The sequence below is a fragment of the Myxine glutinosa genome, chromosome 8 (assembly GCF_964187855.1).
Source record: "Myxine glutinosa chromosome 8, kmMyxGlut1.1, whole genome shotgun sequence".
Classification (NCBI taxonomy): Eukaryota; Metazoa; Chordata; class Myxini; order Myxiniformes; family Myxinidae; genus Myxine; species Myxine glutinosa.
This window is the reverse complement of record NC_136268.1, coordinates 156,329,992-156,345,356: the sequence shown is the minus strand read 5'-3', so window position 1 is coordinate 156,345,356 and position 15,365 is coordinate 156,329,992. Positions and strand designations below refer to the sequence as shown.

At 44.8% G+C, this 15,365-nt stretch overlaps 1 protein-coding gene across 1 annotated transcript in view; it reads left to right on the top strand.

Annotated features, from left to right (window-relative positions):
• The first annotated feature begins 4,113 nt into the window (after positions 1-4,113).
• The window catches only part of LOC137433049 (AP2-associated protein kinase 1), a 188,373-nt gene continuing 177,121 nt past the window's right edge, over positions 4,114-15,365 (top strand). The window contains 1 exon segment of the mRNA XM_068125469.2: positions 4,114-4,386. Coding sequence (XP_067981570.2) covers positions 4,260-4,386 — 127 coding nt within the window. The 5' untranslated portion in view covers positions 4,114-4,259.

The window sequence follows — 15,365 nt, the reverse complement described above, 5'->3', positions numbered from 1 at the left end:
AGAAGAAAAGAAAGGGGACTAGAAATCGCAGAATAGAAGAAAAGGAGAATATAAATGGCAGAATAGAAGAAAAGAAAGGGGACTAGAAATTGCAGAATAGAAGAAATGGAGAATATAAATGGCAGAATAGAAGAAAAGAAAGGGGACTACAAATTGCAGAATAGAAGAAATGGAGAATATAAATGGCAGTATAGAAGAAAAGAAAGGGGACTAGAAATCGCAGAATAGAAGAAAAGGAGAATATAAATGGCAGAATAGAAGAAAAGAAAGACGACTACAAATTGCAGAATAGAAGAAAAGGAGAATATAAATGACAGAATAGAAGAAAAGAAAGGGGACTAGAAATCACAGAATAGAAGAAAAGGAGAATATAAATGGCAGAATAGAAGAAAAGAAAGGGGACTAGAAATTGCAGAATAGAAGAAATGGAGAATATAAATGGCAGAATAGAAGAAAAGAAAGACGACTAGAAATCGCAGAATAGAAGAAAAGGAGAATATAAATGGCAGAATAGAAGAAAAGAAAGGGGACTAGAAATCACAGAATAGAAGAAAAGGAGAATATAAATGGCAGAATAGAAGAAAAGAAAGGGGACTAGAAATTGCAGAATAGAAGAAATGGAGAATATAAATGGCAGAATAGAAGAAAAGAAAGGGGACTAGAAATCGCAGAATAGAAGAAAAGGAGAATATAAATGGCAGAATAGAAGAAAAGAAAGGGGACTAGAAATCGCAGAATAGAAGAAAAGGAGAATATAAATGGCAGAATAGAAGAAAAGAAAGGGGACTAGAAATTGCAGAATAGAAGAAAGGAGAATATAAATGGCAGAATAGAAGAAAAGAAAGGGGACTACAAATTGCAGAATAGAAGAAATGGAGAATATAAATGGCAGAATAGAAGAAAAGAAAGGGGACTAGAAATTGCAGAATAGAAGAAATGGAGAATATAAATGGCAGAATAGAAGAAAAGAAAGACGACTAGAAATTGCAGAATAGAAGAAAAGAAAGGGGACTAGAAATTGCATAATAGAAGAAAAGGAGAATATAAATTGCAGAACAGAAGAAAAGAAAGACGACTAGAAATTGCAGAATAGAAGAAAAGGAGAATATAAATGGCAGAATAGAAGAAAAGAAAGACGACTAGAAATTGCAGAATAGAAGAAAAGAAAGGGGACTAGAAATTGCATAATAGAAGAAAAGGAGAATATAAATTGCAGAACAGAAGAAAAGAAAGGGGACTAGAAATTGCAGAATAGAAGAAATGGAGAATATAAATGGCAGAATAGAAGAAAAGGAAGGAGGCTATAAATTGCTGAATGTAAGAAAAGAAAGGAGTCTATAAATTGCAGTATAAGACCATTCATCTTGTCCTGAAACAAGTGAAACCTGTTCACAGAATCATTATGGAAAATGCCAAGTGGAAAAATACATTTTCTTTAGTCTAAAGATGACTACTCAGTCTGGCTCCGACCTATTGACCTGCCTGGCTGGGTAAGCCGACCAGGAGCAAAGTTCCTGCCAGTATAGCTCTCAGGTCACAGGAGCGTGCAAGCTTCCCAACAATTAATCAAAGTGGTAGTCACAGTCAGGGCCGATGAGGGGTGGGGGAGAGGAGGAGGGCAGGTGGGGTCCCTGCCTCGGGGCCCGAGCTTCTCCCACAAAATTGTTTTTAAACAGCACCGTGAAACTCCTCATCGGCTTGTCCTCATCTCTTCATCACTACATGATTGAAGAGTCATGGCCGGTGAAAGATCACGTTGTGGTTTATTCCAAGTCCCACAACCCTAGTGGGGTTGGGTGGGGGAAGATGGGCTGAAGTCTAAGGTTAGGGCAGGAATTTGGAATTTGACCAGGATTCCGGCGATAACTTGTCGACTTTTCGCGAAGCACACCGTGGGATCTTTGACGTTGATGATGGGACGCCATGTTTGACGTTCATCGAAGTGACAGTGTACATATTGAAGAATCCCCCAGTCTGTAAAACACCGAGATTACACTGTTTATAGCACGGTCGGGATCGGAACCCAGGCTAGAAAAGCAAAAGCAGCAGCGAAAGCGGCCGACCAACTACAGACACACACAAACTTCATTACCCTGCGCTCGCGAAGTGAAAAGCAGGGGTAAGCATTCATGTGAGTACGTGTGCCGTGTACCGTACGTGTGTCGTACGTGTCTGCATTTTAAAAATTCATTTTCTCGGCAACCGTTTGTCCGATTGACACGAAATTTTACCATAGAAGCGCCTCCGCCTATATAATTTTTTATTCATAATTATGACGTCATAGGTCACGTGGTACGGGCGCCATCTTGGAAAAACGTTACACCTCCATATCTCCCAAACTAAATGGAAAAAATTGAAACGTGGCTCATTGTCAAGTACTCACCATGGGGAATAAGATATGTTAATGGTGATGTCATCGGTGCCTTAATTATGACGTCATAATTCGACAAGTACAACGCTTGATCTGATCAGTATTTAGCATAGCCCAAGAGATCAACATAGGCGAAAGGTCAACCACTTTTTTCAAATTTCTAAAATCCTCAATTTTATCCAATTGACTTGAAATCTGAATATGATTTACATATCAGTTTACTGAAACCAACCACCAACTATTTTTGAGGTCAACATCGGCCAAAAGGTCAACATAGGCCAAATTTCTAAAATTGTCAATTTTCATCAGATGAACTTAAACTTTGCAGGCGATTTGCATATCAGGTCACTGAATTCAACCACTTATGTTTTGCCAAGTGTCGCTCGATGAGTGATTTTTCATGTTTGTCTGTCTGTTTGTCTGTCTGTTTGTCCGCACAGAATAAATATGATTTTCTCTGCAACCGTTGGTCCGATTGACATGAATTTTCACCATAGGTGCAACTCCACCTGTATAATATATTTTTATTGATTGTTATGACGTCATAGGTCACGTGTTTGACTGCCACCTTGGAAAAACTGAAAAACCTTGCACCTCTATCTCCGAAAGTGCTGAATAGAAAAAATTGAGACATGGCTAATTGTAAAGAACTCTCCATGTGGAATAAAATCTGTTAATGATGATGTCATAGGTGCCTCCATTATGACGTCATAATTGGACAAGTAAAAAACTTCATCCGTTCAAGATGACATTTCTTGAGCATAATCTCGGGATAAATTGGTGGAGAAAAAAAAAAACATGATGACGTCATCAGTCACGTGGTTCGGCCGCCACATTTGTTTTAACACAAAAGCCTTAAAAAGAACTGAAAACACATCCTGGCGAGGGTCTGCAATCTCTGATTGCTCTTTCTTGGTTTGGTATTGTTTCTATCGAGTGCCGTTCAATTATTTTCATTGGAGATGAGTGTAGTTTGGAGTGATAAAATTGTTTTTGAGCTGAGACAAGGATCATTCATGGTGCGGGGCCGGAGTTTTTCAGCAGTGGGCAGTGTTTGGGACCAGGGGTCATAACTTAAGGGTAACGAAGATGAGAGTTCGGACAGTTTTGAGGCGTCACCTTCAGTTTCAGTGGGAGACAGAGTGGTTAATGCATGGAATGGTCTCCCCGGAAAAGTAGTGGCGGCGGAGGTGTGGATAAGTTGAAATGGGTTTTGGATAGGTAACCTACGGTACCTGCCACCTGGATGCATTGGAGATAGACGGGTATGGGGACGTGTGTACGTGGTAGGTATAATGTATTTCGATGAGTTACAATACTGGTGTTAGTGCAGCGCACGTATGATGGACCAAATGGCCTCCTACTGCGCCAAAGCTCCTTCCTTGTGTGTGTTAGACTGTTAGTGTTTCCTTTTGATACGATAAATGCAGCAAATAAGTATAATTATTAAAGAAAAATAATATTATTCAACAACAATAATTTGGATGTTTTAATTTCGCCGTCGTAGTATGATCAATAAAACTGTCATTGTTGAAAAATATTCTTGAGGTGTATTTCATACTAAAATCAATTTGGATGGTATTTACCATCTCGTTTTTTTTACTAAAATTAAGTCCATTTATTAACGAGATGAAAAGCATTTTAAACTTCATCTAAACATTATTGTTAAAAATATTTCTGATATTTACAAAAACTGCCTTTAAAATTTACTAAAAATAATAGAAATTCACGTTTTTCGTCTTGACGTCATCCACACGGTTGACCTGAGCCAGTTGCTTGCTCTTCTGGCTCCACCTCGATTTGCTTACACTATCGATGTTTTGTGAAGTCACGGACATCCGAGCCAAGATCCTTGGCCGGATAATGGCCTCATAAAAGCGAGCGGGTCATGAAGAGAATTTTCGAAGGACGTCGAGAAACTGCAAGTGCGAGCACAACATCGGGAGCAGCTTTCATGGGGCGAGTGTACGTGGTGGGCCGGTATCAGGCCGCGGTGGAAGAGGTGTTGGCTGAGGGTGAGTTGACCGGCTGTGAATAAAAACGTTGTCTTATCAACCTACCATCTTTCCCTATTTCATTCATTATTGCTCTGTTTCCATCGCCTTCCGTGTGTTTGGTCTCCCATCCCCACCTGCCCCCAACCCTCATCCACATCCCTTCCACCCTCCCCCGCCCCCCCCTATGTTCTAGTGTTCTAATAATTTGTGTATGCTGAAAACCCGCTCATCCCCTTCTCTCTTAGTCCTTGGTCTATAAGTATATATTGAATGGTGTTTATCCACAGCTATGCTTACGGTGCGGTCTCCCCGGCCCCCGTGCGGTCTCCCCGGCCCCCGTGCGGTCTCCCCGGCGCCCGTGCGGTCTCCCCGGCGCCCGTGCGGTCTCCCCGGCGCCCGTGCGGTCTCCATCTCCGTCTCCCCGGCGCCCGTGCGGTCTCCGTCTCCATCTCCGTCTCCCCGGCGCCCGTGCGGTCTCCGTCTCCATCTCCGTCTCCCCGGCGCCCGTGCGGTCTCCGTCTCCATCTCCGTCTCCCCGGCGCCCGTGCGGTCTCCGTCTCCATCTCCGTCTCCATCTCCGTCTCCATCTTCGTCTCCCCCGGCGCCCGCGCGGTCTCCGTCTCCCCCAGCGCCCGCGCGGTCTCCGTCTCCATCTCGGTCTCCCCGGTGCCCATGCGGTCTCTGTCTCCATCTCCATCTCTGTCTCCCCGGCACCCGTGCGGTCTCCGTCTCCATCTCCGTCTCCCCCGTGCCCGTGCGGTCTCCTTCTCCATCTCCGTCTCCCCCGGCGCCCGCGCGGTCTCCGTCTCCCCCGGCGCCCACGCGTTCTCCGTCTCCCCCGGCACCCGCGCGTTCTCCGTCTCCCCCGGCGCCCGCGCGGTCTCCGTCTCCACCGGCGCCCGCGCGGTCTCCGTCTCCCTGGGGGCCCGCGCGGTCTCCGTCCGTCTCCCGCTTGTAGCCGCAGCCCCCACCTTGCAGCTGTGACGTCACTATCCCCTCCCCTCTCGGCTGCGATTGGCCTGTGACTCAGGCCATTTCAGTGAGGAGAGACCTTTCACCTTTCAGCTTTCGTCTCGTTCATGCCAGTGGCTGGTGTGGCAGTCACAGCTTTTCCCACCTGCACTTGTATTCTTTTTCTTTTTTTTTCTTCTTTTTTTTACTTGTATATGCCGGCCTGTCAAAACTCTTTGTAGCACATAAAAGACAGATTACAAAGGCAAGCACATTTAAAATGGTGTCAAGGGCTGGTGATTTTATATCCACATGGTGGGAAGGAAGAGCACACTTTTCTATTTTAAAAACGATGCATATCCTACATCACATTGAAATTACCTCGCGCTTGCGCTAATACATTCATTAAGGGAAATAACTGTCGCTATACTATGTAAAGTTACCCCGTGGAAGGCATTCCGCCTACAACTTTATCCTCACCTTGCTCTCATTCAGGCAAGCATAGCTTTGCATCATTCTCTGTCATTGGGACGTGTACAATGTCGTGGCTTTGTCATTTGTAAATGATCACCATTGCGTGCACTTTGCTGCACTTTGTACATCTGTGCCAAGTACATTTCACCACGTTTCCTTTTTACCAACATTGGGTTTTAAGAACTGAATTATTTTCTTTTGGGGGGGAAAAAAACCTTTCAATCTGTTTGTTGTTCTCTTTCGCTCTTTTTTTTTTCTTTTTTTTCCCCATTGCATTTTATTTTGCATTTGCTTTATTTTCTCGTTTTCACTTCCTTGTGATTGCCGTGGTATTTGTCATTGTTTTTGACAGCTTGGCAATGGCCGATGAATAATGTTTGGCAAGTATTTTAATAAACATCACTGTTCAGGTTTAACGACGAAGATGCTGCATTGTGTAGAGCGAAAGGGAAATGGAGCACGTCATTTTGAAACCTTTCTCCCTTTTCTTGTTTTTTTTCTTCTTTTTTCTCTCCTTTCCATGACTTCAAATATATGACCCAGGCGTAAGACTCTCACCAATCATGGAGCAATAAATAAGTTAATGTTCTGTGGGAATGTGACTGCTTTGTCCTCGTTGCAGTTGCTTCATCATTTAGTTATTTTTAAGTTTGAGGCAATTTGAAGGAAGTAGGAGGCCACAGATTAATCACTGACGGATGGAGGTCATGTCAAGCCCCAAAACATGATTGTGTCCGGAAATTTGGATGTCTAAAGTCAGCATATTTTGTCTCTTAAAACTCCGGTTTTTCGTTGGTATAGGCAAATAATATTTTTACCTCCGCCACCAAAGGTGGATGGAGGTTATGTTTTCACCCCTGTCTGTCTGTCTGTCTGTCTATCTGTCTGTCTGTTTGTTTGTCTGTCCGTTTGTGAACAAAATATCTCAAAGTTGTGGACCGATTCGGACGACATTTGGCAGAGATGTAGCGTATGTGACAAGGATGAAATGATTAGATTTTGGTGAGGATTCGGATCCGGCTACAAGAATTTTTTAAATGATTCTTCACCATTTAGGCAATGGGGCCAAAAACGATACATAGCAGGATATCTCAAAAAGTTGTGGAAGGATTTGGACGAAAGTTGTTGGACAGGTTGTGTGTGTGACAAGGAAGAATCGATTCAATTTTGGTGAAGATCCGGATCCAGATCCAATTAGTAGAATTTTTAAAAGTGATTCTTCACCATTGAGTGATATGGCCAACCAGGTGGAAGTATGCTCTCTACTGAGTGCCGTTCTAGTTTATTAACGTGTTGGAAAGTTATGCCTCTCAGGTGATTCCTGACAATCGTACTTTTTCGAGATGATTGCTTGATCCAAATTATGTAACCTAAACAGTGATTGAAAGAAACACAAAATGATGTGTAATTGGGATATTCTTCAGCAGGAAATAGGAAGTTGAATGCTTTCAAAACATTTAAATTTGCTTTCCAAATAAAGTGAAAGAGGTGAATAGACTTTCTGCGCAATTATTCCAAAGAGTATGAACGTTGTGATAAATAACCATGTTTGGGAAATATTTTATCTTGACGTACGCCTCGTGTATTCGCAAGTTCTACCTGTGAAATGTCTTTGTGGTAAACGGTGTATCCACCCTCACTGAGTACCTCACTCATTCTCTTTGAATGTCAGATATATTTAAGGCAACGCGTTTTCATCGAATAAGTCCCTCATTCAGTTTCACTGAAGTCTGTACCTGGCACATGCCAGCTCCACAGGTAACTGCAACACTTCTATTGCCTATCTGACATCTTCCTCTAACCTGTCCAACTCTTTATCGCTGATTTGTAAGTTTGATTTTGGAATTTATTTTTGTTAATTTTTAAATTTGTTGTTTTGTGGTAATTATTAAAGTGAAGAGCTGTCCATAAAGCAATGCGGACATAACCCAGGCCAGGGTACAAAGTTTTCTGTTTGTTGGACTGTGACTCGGCTTTAAAGCTGCAAGTGGAAAATGAAATGATGGCATGGATTATTGTTTGTCCACCTCAACGACAGTGGGTGTTTTAAACGTATTTGTCAAACAAAAATGTACTTTAAGTTCCGGAATCCAAGCCTGGACAGAGAAAATGAATGGCCCGATAACAGTGTCGGCCATGTCGGCCTGGGCACGTGTTTCACACACTTTTAAAATTGCTCCGCGGAAGGGTTGTAGATGAATTGATTAACTGGTTAGTACAACATGGTCCGTGTGTTTTGAGTTTGTTAGATTGACATTTATCGGGTACCTGTCAGAGTAATTTCCCCGCTCACACTCGAAGCGAAAAGTGGGGTTATGCAATTGGGTCATGTCCGTCCATCCGTCTGTCTTCTCAGTTTGTGATCGAGGAAGAGCTTATGTAAATCTTTGAATATGTATTGAACACAAATCGGAACATGAATAAAAAGACAAGTCTGTCGTTTTAACACACCTTGGCTTAGAATACATCCCGAACACAAGCACAGACAGGAGTGAGGATAATATTTTACTCTGTCTGGTAGTCTGACTGTCAGACAAAATGGAAAATCATTCCAAATAGACACTTGCAGCTTTATGGATGTTTATAAAGGACATAAATAACATGCAGGAATAACTAATGGTAACGTGGTAGATTTAGGGTGGTGTAATCGACACTGGGGAAAATATCAGTATAACCCATAATTTTTTTATTTACACGCCTATAAAACCTTTAACTAAATCGAATTATATATTTGAACACTATATTACAAAGCCTGGTGTTGGGCTAGCGGCTAGGGTGCCAGCTTAGGATCCTAGGATCCTGGGTTCGAATCCCGGTCGATCGCTGAATGAACACCAGGGGGGTTGACTCAGCCTGTCATCCTTCCGAGGTCGGCTAATTGAGTACCAGTTCACTGGTAATTCCCTGTTTGTCGTTAAAGGCGACAAAAAGGGTTGGCGGCAGGAAGGGCATCCGGCCGTAAAACATTGCTTCAAAAAGGGGACCAAAAAACAACAACCACGGTCCCCGAAAAAGGCCAACCCCTGCTTTTTTTTTTGCTTTTTTTTTTGTTTACAAAATCGAGGCTCGTGAAAGAGCGAACATTAATCACACAGAAAGACAAACAGACACATAAAACAAATAACATCGGGAGCGGTAGACAAGATGGGGAGAGAGGGGGAAGGACACAAACACCACATTTGAGAGTAGGGACCGAGAGACATGGAGACATCGAGAGAACTGTGGGAGGGAGAGGGCTTTGGGGCAGAGGCATGGGAAGGGGGGGGGGGGGGGTGGGGTGGGAGAGGTATAAAACATATGGACACTGCCAGGACTTCCACGAAAGAAGTTGGAATTTCAAACAAGGTGGATCTGGGGTGAATTAGTGGGGGTAGAAAAGATCAAGGTTTTGGATGGGGGAAGATAAGAGATGGTGGTGAACAGCTGTTTTAAAGACCTGGAGGGAGGAGTGTGATTGAAGTGAGTGTGGGAGTTTGTTCCAGAGGCGGGAGAAAAGAGGAATGAAAGAGTGAAGGTGAGCAGAGAGCCGAGATTTCGGCAGTTTAACCATCGAAGGGTGGCTGGCAGATCTTGTGCGACCTGTAGGAATATTTGGGGGACAGAGCACAGAGAGAGCTGGGGGAGCAAGGCCGGAGAGGAGTCGGTAGAAGACAGAAAGACCACCTACCTGCCTGCGTTGAGTGAGTGAAAGGCCCTCAGAGATAGCTTCATCGCGGGAGATTCCAATGATTCTGAAAGCTTTGGATTCAACAGCGTGAAGCCGAGCCAGGTGTGAGGCAGGAGCACCAGCCCATAGGGGAGAACAGTATTCCATTGAGCTGCGGATGAAAGCCTTGTATGTGGTGAGGAGCTCAGGTGTGCCTAGGAAGGACTTCGCACGACGGAGGATGCCCAGTCGGCGACTGGCTTTGGAGGCCAGCTTGGAAATGTGGTTTTCCCAAGAAAGATCATGGCAGATAGTGAGACCCAAAAGCTTGAGTGACAGAACTTCTTGGAGAGGATTGTTGAGAAAGTAGATGGGCGGGTTGTCCAGTCGATCTTTTCGGAGAGACATAGTAAGAGTGTGAGATTTGTCAGGATTGAAAGACATGTTCCACTTGTTTGACCAGTCTGTGATTTTGTCCAGGTCTTCAGAGAGTGAGGAGGCTGCAGACTGCCGATCTGAGGGAAGAGGAATGGAGCGGCAGAGAGTGGTCATCAGCAAAGAGATAGAGAGGATTTTCCAGAGAGTTGGAGAGATCATTGATAAAGACCAGAAAAAGCACAGGGCCCAGCACACTGCCTTGGGGAACTCCAGCCTGAACAGGAAGGGGAGATGAGAGAAATCCATTCAGGGCCACACGTTGACTACGACCAGAGAGGAAGTCCGCAAGCCATGCATGGAGATTTCCATGGATACCATAGGAGGAGAGTTTGGTGAGCAGAGCTGGGTGCCAGCCCGTATCGAAGGCACGTGATATGTCAAGGGAGACAGCTCTGATTTCCTGTTTGGCATTGAGGACCTCCATCCATTGTTGAGACAGCAGAAGCAGCATGTCCAGAGTAGAGTGACCTGGTCTGAAACCAAATTGATGATCAGAGATCAAGCCATTGGAGAAGAGGAAAGATTTCATATCCGAAGCAATGATGGATTCCATGACTTTGCTGATAATTGGGAGCAGGCTGATTGGTCTGTTGTTGCAAGGATCTGTTTTTGCACCTTTTTTGTGTAAAGCGGTAATGTTTGCTGATTTCCAGGATGCTGGCAGATGAGCTTGAGCAAAAGGTAGGGTGAAAAGAACAGAGAGAGGGTGAGATAGAGCGGCAGAGCAGGATTTTAGGACCCGTGGGCTGATGCCGTCTGGTCCAGTTGCAGAATCAGAGTCGAGGTTTGACAAAAACTTGTCAGGAGAGAAGGACACAGAGTCCAGGAGCAGTTGGGTTCGACTGGGAAAGGTGGGAACAGAGAGAGATGGGTTTGGGACGAAGGATTTTGAGGCAAACACAGAGTTGAGGCATTCGGCTTTGTCACGTGCGATGTCAACTGTGTGGCCATTTGAGGTAAGGGAGGGGATGGAGGGGCAACAAACACCAGAAACGGATTTGACCAGATGCCACCAGGATTTAGAGGAAGGAGGCAGGTTTGAGAGTTCATTCTTGAGTGAGGAGAGATAGTGCTTCCTGGCACTCCTGAGGGTAGACACACACTTGTTCCGAGCTTGGTGGAAGGAACTGAGATTGCCTTCAGTTGGATTAGCCTTCCAAGAGGCAAAGGCAAGTTGTTTCAGGGCAACTGCCTCACCACAAGATTCAGTGTACCATAGACGGGAGGAAGGGTAAGACAACTGAAGGCGAGATGGGATAAATCTGTGCATGAGAGAGATCAGTTTGCTTTGGAAGAATTCCCAGGAAGAATTGATGTCGGAGGCAGTGGAGATGGGAGACCAATCCAGACGATTGATGGCTGCTTGAAGACCGTCCCAGTCGGCATGAGTGAAATGCCAGACTCGTCGACGCTGAGGAGGCTCTCTGAGAATGGCCAGAGAGATGTCCACTTTGACAAGCACATGATCAGAAGAACCGATTGGAGCAGAAGAAGAGCAGCAGACATTAGCAGGGAAGTTTGTCATAACCAAGTCTAGAAGAGAAGATACTCCATTGGCTGAGATCCGGGTCGGGAAATTGACAGATTGTGTCAATCCCAGTGAGTCACAGAAGTCCTTTGCTGAGGTGCCATGACTGGTGAGAGAGGAACCCACACCCAACCAGGTGGCATGATGACAGTTGAAGTCACCACATATGAGGAAGAGAGAGTTGGGATGAGTGGATAGAAGTTGGTCCATGTTGTCAGACAGTGAAATGTAGATGGAGTCATCACTGTTTGGGGGACGGTACAGAACACATATGAACAAAAGGTGGGAGCGGAGAGGAAGCCGTAGCCAGAGGTACTCCTGGGGGTGGGGAGGAGAGAGGGCAGTGCAAGGAGAGTGAGGAAGAGAGTTTTTGATAAAGATAGCCACCCCACCACCAGGCCGAGGCTCAGGTCTATCATACCGGAGGAGGGAGTAACCAGGAAGAGATATTAAGGAATCAGAGACATCTTGAAGGAGGAAAGTCTCTGTTAAGCAGATCAAGTCTGGATTGTCAGAAGCAACCTGTATGGAGAGATCAGTCAGGTTTGAGCGAAGGCCCCGGATGTTTGAGGTCCATACCGTTAATGAAGAGAGAGGGGGAGCATCGGGTACAGGACAGGGGAGGGGAGGAGTAGGGTAAGATGAAGGATGAGAGGGGGAGGTAGGGAGAGCAGTTGATAGTGTGTCAGAGATTGCAGAAGAGTTCCAAGAAAGGGGAAGGATGAGGAGGATGAAAGGTTTGATGGTGAAGGGATGAGGCACAGTGAGGGGTTGTTTGAGGGGGGGCAGAGGAAAGTATAAGGTTGGGGGGGGTGGAGGTATGAGATAGAAGGGAGACGAAGTGGGGAGGAGGCAGCTTTGAGGAGGAGGGGGGAGGAGGGAGAATTGGAGAGGAATGGTATGGGGGGAGATTTGAATGGGAGGGGTTGGGGGGGAGTTTTGAAGGGGAGGAGTGAGGGGGGAGTTTAGGAGGGGAGGGCAAGGGGGGAGTTTAGGAGGGAAGGGGCAAGGGGGAAGTTTAGAAGTGGAGGGGCAAGGGGGGAGTTTAGGAGTGTAGGGGTGAGGGGGGGGGATTTGGAGGGGATGGGGCAAGGGGGGAGTTTAGGAGGGGAAGCGCAAGGGGGGAGTTTAGGAGGGGAAGGGCAAGGGGGGAGTTCAGGAGTGGAGGGGAAAGGGGGGTGATTTGGAGGGGAGGGGCAAGGGGGGAGTTTAGGAGTGCAGGTGCAAGGGGGGGGGGATTTGGATGGGAGGGGCAAGAGGGGAGTTTAGAAAGTGGATGATTAATGAAAGACGAACATTGAAAACAAATTGGGTTTGTTGTGATTTTCAAGTTAGCAATCCGATTCAGAACGATGGAGGAGGGATGAAATGAATGTGAATTTAGACCATGTAGTGAGGGAGACGTATAAGATATTGAATTTCTTTTTTTTGAAGTGGAATGAGTTGGAGAGGAAATTGAGAAAAGCCTTTTAAATAGGAAGAAAAACAGCGTGTTGTAAAATACCACTGAGTAAAACACTGAAGGGGAAAGGTTAAACATATTTAAATAATATTTAAACAGAACCGTGAACAATCTTATATGCACAAAATACCAACGGGGGGAGAGCCGAGAGGGACCACCACGAGTCACGTGAACAGGGCAAACGGTGGATGGCAAGGAGATAATGGGGGCGGGGCGAACAGCACACCTGGACAGAAAATACAGGATGAGACAACAGTACACGTGGAGAAAGGCAAATAAATGTTTTTGTTTTTTTTTGTTTTTTTTTTGGGGGGTGGGGGGTGGGGATTTACAACGTTAGACAGAGTATTGCTTGTTTTCTTGTGACGTCATCGGAGCACGCACGCAGGGCACCCTGCGACACCTCGGCCATTTTGATACCCTCTCGAACAACGTCGTCAGCGGATTCACATTAAATAGTTTTGTTCACGACCAGTCATGCCAATTTGCGGCGTATTTCGTTGTTCAAACAGGCCAGGCGTTAGGCCAGGAGTTATTCCTCATGGGATGCGAAACCTGGAACATAAAAGTATTGAATTTGAAACTGTCCAATAAACTTGCTAAAGTTATGTACTCTTATCAACTCGGTCAAAATGAATCTCGATTTTATCATGTGAAGAACGTGCTATGTAATCGTTGCTTACATGATAAATATAGGTGATGACTTATGCCATGGCCATACGCACAAAGCACACATGGCGGCACTCACTTCGCACTGTGCGTCACATGTCTACAAAGTATGCACACATGCATATACAGCTTAAAACTGCAGTGGTTTTTGAACAAATGGAGGGCACTTAATCAATCAGGTCCATAACATTAACACAAGCAGCTTAAAAAATACATGTTTGTTTAATATATTAATACCTTGGATCGAATCAAGTGGGCGTCATTCAGTTCTTTGTGTAGGATTTGTCGCACCCATCCATCTTGGTACAACCTGTATGCCTCGAGGGATTTATACTTCTTCAACTCATCTTTGGTGTAGGCCGATTTGCTGAACAACAGGTAGTTGATCACGTCGATGTGGGTCACCTGAGGCCACTTGCTCACATTCTTCTCAAATTGATCATTTGATAGACCATAAGGGTCACACCCAATGACAGAAATCTTCTCTTTGTAACGAACAAGAACGTCCGGGGGGAGCGTCTCTTGGTAGCCAAGGTTGGCACTCGCACTGCTAGCCATACTCAAGCCTGGATCTACCATATCCTTACGTACACTCCAAGTCTGTTCTACAGGTAGTTGGTTGCAGGTTGACCCACTGCCCAGGTGTTCACCAGTTCACTGGTCCACGGCAAACTTAAACCGAATGTTCTGTGTTTGTTGGGCAACAATACGTAATATAAACTAGATGGCACCACACTCCACATGAACGTGACAAAACAAACAAAATTACTTTATAAAACAGACTTTTTGCGATCCGCATTCACCATAAACCAACGCAACAAATCAATATCAGCGCACACGGACAGATTAGCTTGGGTATCAAAATGGCCGCCGCGCAATGCGAGATGTGTAAACTGTGACATCAGTGAAAACAAAGGATTATGTTCGGGGTAGAAGGGAAAAAACTAAGAGCCAAGCAAAACACGCTTAAGTTAACAAACACCGACGGGGGTACAACTACAAGGCCGCACACGAGGAGCAGAACACGATTAATTAATTACGAGTTACAGGAAATTCAAACCAAAACTAACTATAATCAAACAATAACGCATGGACGATAAAATAACGAGTTGAAATTTGACAATCTATCTGGGGAAATGGGGGAGAAACACGTGGTCGAAGAACGAAAGAACGAATAAGAATGAATAAATGAATGAGAACAGAGAAGGAAATGTTTTTTTTTTGTTTTTTTTGAGTTGAGATTTACATAAGGAAGTAGGCTATGGGGTGAAAAGACTGGGAAAACAGAGAACGAAAGTTATTGGATCACAAACGATGGACCGCTGAGAGAAAAACAAAGCCTCAAGGTTGTACAGTGTACACTGTACAAGGCCTCAAGACACGACACGAATTAACACGATTTTCAATACAGGTATGAAAGATTTGCACCGAAAATCTTCGTCGGGAGACAATATATACACCATAAAATAAATACAGCTATAACGAAAATACAAATGGGAACAATTACTTAACTTCGATTTCGATGGAGAGCGTTGAGAGCTGAGAATAAACGAACCCTCGCCAGCAAGACCGGAAACGGAAGTTTCCCCGCTTGTGGGGAAAAATGGCCTCAAAAAGGTGGTTTTTTATTACAAAGCCTCCAGGCGTAAGCTAACTGTCTGTCTTTTGACCGTATTCATTCTCTCATGTGCTACGTCAAATCACACATGCATATTATGTGAAAATCACTGGACTAAATTTCAGACCAACATGGCCACTGAGATTGGGGGAAGTAATGTCACTGTGGGTACCAGTGATGCCATCTTGTGACAGTCTCTCTCCCTCCCTCC